This window comes from Hoplias malabaricus, chromosome 6 (assembly GCF_029633855.1).
Source record: "Hoplias malabaricus isolate fHopMal1 chromosome 6, fHopMal1.hap1, whole genome shotgun sequence".
NCBI classification, from domain to species: Eukaryota; Metazoa; Chordata; class Actinopteri; order Characiformes; family Erythrinidae; genus Hoplias; species Hoplias malabaricus.
In genome coordinates, this window is record NC_089805.1 from 11,886,869 (window position 1) to 11,894,916 (window position 8,048).

The 8,048-nt window shown below is 46.6% G+C and overlaps 1 protein-coding gene across 1 annotated transcript in view; it reads right to left on the reverse strand.

Moving 5' to 3' along the window:
- The window catches only part of LOC136699682 (retinoic acid receptor beta-like), a 65,077-nt gene extending 58,913 nt beyond the window's left edge, over positions 1–6,164 (reverse strand). The window contains exon 1 of the mRNA XM_066674593.1: positions 5,735–6,164. Coding sequence (XP_066530690.1) covers positions 5,735–5,891 — 157 coding nt within the window. The 5' untranslated portion in view covers positions 5,892–6,164. The remainder of the gene's footprint in view (positions 1–5,734) is intronic.
- Between the last annotated feature and the right edge of the window lie 1,884 nt (positions 6,165–8,048).

Sequence of the window (8,048 nt, forward strand, 5' to 3'; positions counted from 1 at the left end):
CCACGTACACACTCAACCAGTCACACACACACTCATCCAGTCACTCGCATTCACCCAGTCACTCACACACTCATCCGGTCACTCGCATTCACCCAGTAACAGTGTTATATGCCATCAAACCCGCCATCAAACCCTCACAACAATATACAACATCCCATAATGCACCACCTTGGTCCTCACCCTTCCCTTGAACTCTCCAAGACCCCAGTGTGATCTCACCATGAGTGACCACCGGAGAAGGTCGGCAAACCCAGGGGCCGTATACCAGTGCACCCTCCCTCCCTCTATCTCTCTTCCTCTCTCCCTATCTGTTACTCTATCTCTCTCTCTTTCTACCTGTTTCTCTCTCTCCCTCCCTCCTTCCATCTCTCCCTATCTGTCACTCTCTCTCTCCCTCCCTCTCTTTTCCTCTCTCCCTATCTGTCACTCTCTCTCTCTCTTCCTCTCTCCCTATCTGTCACTCTATCTCTCTCTCTACCCGTTGTCACTCTATCTCTCTCTCTACCCGTTTCTCTCTCCCTCCCTCTCTCTCCTTCCTGTCTTTGTATCTCCTGTCACTCTCCTCACTTTCCATCTCCTCTCTTTTTTCTCTCCTCTCCTCCTGTCATCATTCTCTCTCTCTTTTTCTCTCCTCTCCTCCTGTTCTCTCTATACTCTCCCTCACTTCCAGGTGTGAGACACTTCTAGGTTTTGAGAGAAGTCAGAGTCAGAGATGGAAAAAGAAGGAAATAAACAAAGAGAGAGAGAGAAAGAGAGAGAGAGAGAAAGAGAGAGAAATAAAGGAAAAGAGCAAGAGGGAGACAGATAGACAAAGAGTGAAAGAGAGATTTTAAAATGAGTACAGAATCCCCTCCTCCTCAGAATCAGTAATTAAAGCCAAATAACTCCAGAATCAGACTCAGAACCAGAACCAGAAGCAGAACCAGAACCAGACTCAGAAGCAGTAGCAGAACCAGAACCAGAACCAGACTCAGAAGCAGAAGCAGATGTAGAATCGGATGAGTGAGTGAACCCGAGTCGACCCTGGACCTAATTCCTCTGCATTCCTCCTCCATCTGCGTCTGATCCTTCATTACGACGTGAGTGAGGGGCCTTTAATTAATGCCCTGAAGGTTTATCCAACCCAAATAAAATAAAACAAAATTGATAAAAGAATGAATGAATGAATGAATGAATGAAGGAAGGAAGGAAGGAAGGAAGGAAGGAAGGAAGGAATAAATAAATAAATAAATGAATGAATGAATAAACATATTTCTGCGAGGTGACCTGGACGAGAAACAGCTCTGAGAATCAAAGCTTTACATTAATCTCAGTCTCTTATTCCGACATGAAAGAGGAGCATCAGCACAGATAGAGACAGAGAGAAAGAGAGAGAGAGAGAGAGAGAGAGAGAGAGAGAGGAGAAAAACAAAGAGCCGGACACAAAGAGCGAAGCCGTGGTTCTCCAGCGCTCGCCGCTTTCTGATCCATTCAGACGTAAATAGAAGGCACTTAAAGGCTGCAATTAGTGAGAGACGAGCCGCTCCAGTGTTTAATATTATTTAATTACTATTTAATTACTATTAAATGACTCTCGCTCGCTTAAGCAAGGCACTGGACACAAGCTGCGGATAATGACCCGCTAAATTCCAGCCACAAAAATTCAGAGAATGACGCTTTAAATTAAAATTAAAAAAAGAAGCATGGGTTTCCTTCATTTTTATATCAGTGCTGGTCCCAACTCTTCTGTCCTCTAACCACTGCACCCCACCGTCCTGAGTTCTGGAGACTGACCAAAACATTATAACCATCACAGTGTGGTCCCTGGATCCTCACACTGACCCTTTCTCCTTCAGCATCATCTCACTCAGATCTTTAGTCATTTCACGTCACCCGACTGGGAACATAATACAAAGTGTGGCTTCTGTGAGCTCTGGAAACCGGACAATAACAGACAACGTTACTTCTACAAGGTGGACCAACGAGGGAGGAGTGGACAGTGCGTGGACTCCAGGGGCACCTGCTGTGTCTGATCCACTCGCACCAGCACAACACACACTAACACACCACCACCACCACGTCAGTGTCTGGAGGAGCCTCACGCCCAGCGTCTGCCAGAGGGGTGCAAAGCAAACCACAGCTGGGAGCTTCCTCGTGTTCCTCTGGGATGAGTTGGAGTGGTGAGTGTGATCCAGAACTAATCCCCAACACCAGCCCCTGACCCTCGCTAATCATCATCAGGAGGCTGAACGCCATCAAATCCTCACAGAGAGGAAGAGAGGTACTGCAGAAAAGAGGGACAAAGTCCAGAGTAACAGGCTTTATTTCAGAGGAAAGGGGACAGGGAGGACGCAGGTGATTTTTAATAACTGTTCATGAGAGGAGTGGAGGCGAGACAGTGGAGAAATATCTGGACGTGAGACAGCTGCCGGTGGTCGGTGCGTCCCTCCATCTGTGCTCCGATAGCAGCCACTTTGCTTTGATTTGTGCCTCGAGGAAAAGCCTCGCTCAGCCCAGCGCTAACAGTCATTACACCATCAGAGTGAATCATGGGACAGGGCGAGAGACAGGGGCTAAACTAACACTGCACTTTCTCTCTCTCTCTCTCTCTAGCTCTCTGCATCTCTCTTTTTTTGTCAATCTCTCACTCACTCTCACTTGTTCTATCACTCACTCGCTTTTTTCCTCTCTCACTTGCTCAATCTCTGTCTCACATGCTCTCATTTTGGCTCACTGTCTCTCTCTCTTGCTCATACTATCTCTCCCTCTTCTCTCTCTCACTTGCTCAATCTCTGTCTCACTCACTCTCACATGCTCTCATTTAGGCTCGCTGTCTCTCTCTCTTGCTCATACTATCTCTCCCTCTTCTCTCTCTCACTTGCTCAATCTCTGTCTCACTCACTCTCACATGCTCTCATTTAGGCTCGCTGTCTCTCTTTCTCACTCTCTCTTGTTCTTCTCTCTCTCACTTGCTCAATCTCTGTCTCACATGCTCTCATTTTGGCTCACTGTCTCTCTCTCTTGCTCATACTATCTCTCCCTCTTCTCTCTCTCACTTGCTCAATCTCTGTCTCACTCACTCTCACATGCTCTCATTTAGGCTCGCTGTCTCTCTTTCTCACTCTCTCTTGTTCTTCTCTCTCTCACTTGCTCAATCTCTGTCTCACATGCTCTCATTTTGGCTCGCTGATCCCTCTCTCTTGCTCATACTATCTCTCACTCTTCTCTCTCTCACTTGCTCAGTCTCTGTCTCACTCACTCTCACATGCACTTATTTTGGCTCGCTGTCTCTCTCTATTTCTCATTCTATCACTCACTTGCTCAATCCCTCTTTTTCTTTCACTATCTTGCTCTCTCTCACATTCTCCATCTCCCTCACTTTTTATCAGAGAGCACTCACAGAGATAAGCTCCTCGCTCTCTAAGCTGCAGTGGAATAACAACCATGCGGGACTCTATTAGACTCCACTGCGCTGGGATCAATCTGGGAATCCTGGAATTCTGCACTGAGTATTTGTGAATCGTCACTCTGGGATCATGTCTGTTTCTCACTGCCTGTCCTGGTCCGTCAAACCCAGCTCCAATAAAGCGATTTAAATGTGACCTGTTTATAAACTAACCTCCTTTATGAGTTTTTTATGAGAATGTTTTCCTATCGTTGTGGAAATACAAGATTTTTGCCCAACACTGATGACATATACGGCATGTGCAACATCTGGAACGCCTGCCCGAGTATTTCTCACTTTTCTAGATAACTTAAGTCCAAACAGAACAAGCGACTGACACATTGGTCTTAAGTTATCTGACATCACACTGTGCTTTACTTTATATATACAACTGACTCCGCCCACAGCAGGTGGCACAACTGCCTCAGGGCTGTAACACTATTTACATCTCTAATTTTACACCATCACACACCTCCATCACATCATTCTACCATCTTCAACCAACCAGTGTGCTCTGTTTACTTCACCGTTTGTTTCCTCCACATACACCAATGAGGGCATGCTTCATGTAAATGATATGTAAACGTGTCTGGTCAGTGGAGCTTGAGTTCACTTGAAGCTGATTCATCAACTGCGCTTAGTTTCCATGAAAAAAAAGCCTGCTGAGATCGACTAAATCTGAACCGCCTCTCTCCACCCTATGTAGTGTACAGAGAAGGTCATAATATAATGGTCTCTGCACACACATACTGCATATACTTTTAATTATACAGTGGGCTATTATTCTAATATAAGCTTCACATCTTGCTGTTGAACTAGTGCCCTCTGTTGGTGTAGTGGATTTAGTTTTATAATCTGCGAAGTGCACTTTGCAGGGAGTGTGGTGCTGTTTGGAACAAACCCGCACTTCTCCTCCTCTGTTGCTGTTTTGCTGTGCTGCCGGTGCTGGCACGTACAGGCAAAAAGAGGGAGGAAATCGAATCACACCGTTCACATTAACATCGCATGACCACGGATCGTAAATGTATATCTGATATAGGAGCAAACACGAAAGAGACTTAAATCTGGATTAAAAAGATGAGATGTTCACACCTGAAAAAAAAATCTGATTTTTGTCACTTCAACCTGGTAATGTATAAAGCCCCATTTCTAATGGACTCATTTTTTAAGGGGGACATCAGTAATTCATTTTTACATACCACCCCCCCCCCGAAAAAATTCATCTGGACGGCAATGAAAACAAGGACTAATCAGATTCTAATTCCTGAATTATATGTAACACTCGTAAAACTATATACCTGCAGCTGCTGTTACAATCACCCTTTAAATCGGTAGATGTCATGTCTTTTCTTATTGATTGTATTTTTTCCTTCTAAGAAGTCAGCAGAATTTTTAACACCTTCACCAACCACTGCTTCAGTAACCCGTTCCCATATATTTTCGCTGCTCTACTGATTCTATCTATGGAAACGCACACTCAGAGGCTAAACACGGCGCACAGCAGTGCCCAGCTCCTATTTTATCGAACCTGAGGTGAGATCTACCTGTTAAAAAGCAGATATTTGCATCTGGACAGGATTAAAATGATCACACAAGTGCCAAGTTCAGTGAAAATCAGTAAGTAACTCAGCCTGTAATTTTCTTCATGGATATGATTGATTCTGACGGAAATAAAACTACAGAGAGCACTACCCCAGGACGCCATTGAAATATAATTCGACCCAGATCTGGCTTAAGAAGAGTTCACCACATGAGTTACGTAGGTGTCTGACGACTGCTGCTACTGCTGACCGGTGCTGGACGGCTGTGTGTTTGTCAGTGTGTGTTTCTTTTGACTCTAATCTCCGCGGAGGAGGGAGTAGAGGAGCTCTCGGTGTTGATGCCCGCGTGTCCAGCACAGTGTCCAGATCCGCAGGACAGGAAACGTGATGGATACAATCTGCGTGAGATCACACTAAGGGTCTTCGCAAGGTTCATGAACAAGTTCAAACACTTTATCAGTGACTACAACAAACCTAGTATTGATGGACTGTTCTCATTCCAGCAGTGACCCTGAGGGTTTTAAACTCCAGCAGCTGCTGCTGTGGCTGATTCAGTTGCAGCCATCACAACCACGTCAGTGTCAGTTCAGCGCTCCTGTGGGTGTCCTGACCACTGAACACTGGTATACAAGTATGCAGAGCCCAGATCAAAGACAGTTACGCACGTCAGGTTACATACTGCGGCCACGCACGAGACCTGGTGAGGTGTGCATGCATTAACTCAGGTAAATGTACAGGTAAAGGTGAGAGAGTGGGTGACCGTACGTACAGTGCGCGCCGCGCCGGTGCTGCCAGTCCGCGTGCGCGAGTCCGCGGAAGCACGCCTTCAGCGCCTGCTCCTGCAGCATGCACGAGGACGGAGGCGGGGAGTAGAGCTCGAGCATCGGGCCTTTCCCCACGGAGAGCACGTCCACGCAGTCAAACATCCTGCTCCGAGGACGAGGAGCACGAGCCGGTCCCTCCTCCTCCTCCTCTGCTCAGCCGCGCGCGCGTCTCCCGTTCCAAAGTGTCCCCAACTCCATCCACACGCGCTCCACTGCGCGCGCAACTCTCTCTCTCTAAAAACCCCCTTCTCTATTTTCTCTCCCTCTTCTCCGCGCGCAGTTCTTCCTCTCCAATTCTCTCTCTTCTCTTTCTCTCCTCCGCGCTCTTCTTCTCCTCTACGCGCTCGGAGCTCGAGCCGGGACGGTGGCAGCTCGTGAAGGTGGGCTTCTCATCTTTCTGCTTGGAGAGGGACGCGCGAGCATGGTTTTGTTGTTGTTGTTTACCTCCGGATTGTTTGTTTGTTTGTTTAACCCGTGTACTCTCTCTCTCACTCTGGATTTCAGAGGAAAATCCAGGTCCGTTGTTCTCCGCGTGCACGCTCTCTCTCTCTCTCTCGCTCTGCGCTCGGGTTTATTTTTCGCGGCGGAGGGAGACGGATCGCGTGTCTAATGTATGCGGCTGAACTCTCCGTGAACTCCTCCGAGGCGGCGGCTACCCTTCAGATGACCCCGGCGCTCTGACGTCACCGCACAGGCCCGCGATTCTCACCAGCAGCAGCAGCGCGCGCCCTCCGGCTCGGTCCCTAATGGACGCGTGCTCCCTACGTAGTGCAATACGTAGGTCACAAAATAGAACTCTCTTGCTCCTACAGCGCGCTACCTCTGCATATTACCTCCCTCGGAACGCGTGTGTGAGAGCTGGAACGCTGTTTCTGTGTTCAGTTTATAGGTTCACGGCCCGCACTGCGCCCTACGGAGGCGGGTGGGAGCGGATTAAGACGCAGCCCCTAACTCTGGTTCCCTCGCCACCTGTTTTCCGGATAGCCACGCCCCCACCGCACAGATTGGCCGGAGTGTTCACGCCTGCTGCGCTCTGATTGGCTACTCATCAACTCTAGCCCGCTGGATGAGTCCGACCTCTCAGCCAATCCCAGCGCAGGGGGCGGAGCATGTAGGAATACGGGTGGAATAACAGCTGCACAACACTGTTAGCCTGCTTTAGAGAGGAAATCTACTTGGGAAAAAGGTTTTATTGATGTTTCTGACCAATCCCTGAACGCAGCAGGGGTCTGAGCCAAAAATGTGGAGAAAAAAATAAAAATATATATTTTCCCCCTGGTTTTCGGGGTTCTCTAAATTACGAGACCTCTTTGTTTAACAGTTTTTGTCTATTGTTAGAGTTGTTTATTTTTTTTAATTTTTCTATTATTAGTGTTTTTTTTAAGTGTTGTTAGTTTTTGTCTATTGTTACAGTTAGTGTCTATTAATTATTAATTTTATTAACGTGTGTGTGTGTGTGTAAATAACAATAACAAATACCCTTAAATATATATGTAGTAAAACTTGACAGGACTTTTATATTGTTTTTTTTAACCATTTTAATAGACAATTTACACAGATTTCTAGAAATTTGCATCACCTCTTTGTCCCTCTCTCGCTCACTCCTCTTTCTTCTTTTTATCCTTGTCCCTTCTCTCCCTTTTTATATTTGTTTCTCTCCCTTTGTCCCTACGCTTCTCACTCATTTTTTTCAATCTTCTGACTCTGTTTTTGTCTCTCTTTCTCTATGTCACTCTCTTCCTTTCACTTGCTCCCTTTCTCTGTTTTCTCCTCCTGTTTGCCACTTTCTTTTCTCTCGCTCTCACAACACACAGCTCCTCTCTCTCTCTCTCTCTCTCTCCCTCTCTCCTGACCTATTCTAATCCCTCGCTCGTCCCTGTGCAGGTCCTTCTAACTTCTTATAAACTCACAGATCTTACACAGTGCCCCTTAGCAGCGGCTTAAGCCCCACTTTTAGAAACTAATTTCCAGCCCCGAGTCATGGTTCTGAGGATGACTGTAATCTCCATGCTGTGTGTGTGTGTGTGTGTGTGTGTAGGTATGTAGACAAGAAGAACAGATGTAGAAGTTTAAATAGAGCAGTGTCTCTACTGTTTATCGACTCAGTAAAAAAAAATTGTGTAAAAGATGTTGCTGAAGCTGTTTGTGTTGTGTTGTGTGTTGGTCCAGTGTCCTGGTACGTCTCATTCCTTCTGTGTTAGCCTTTTATCATTTACATCTTTCACTGAATGTGAGTTTAATACAGGGCACGGACATCAG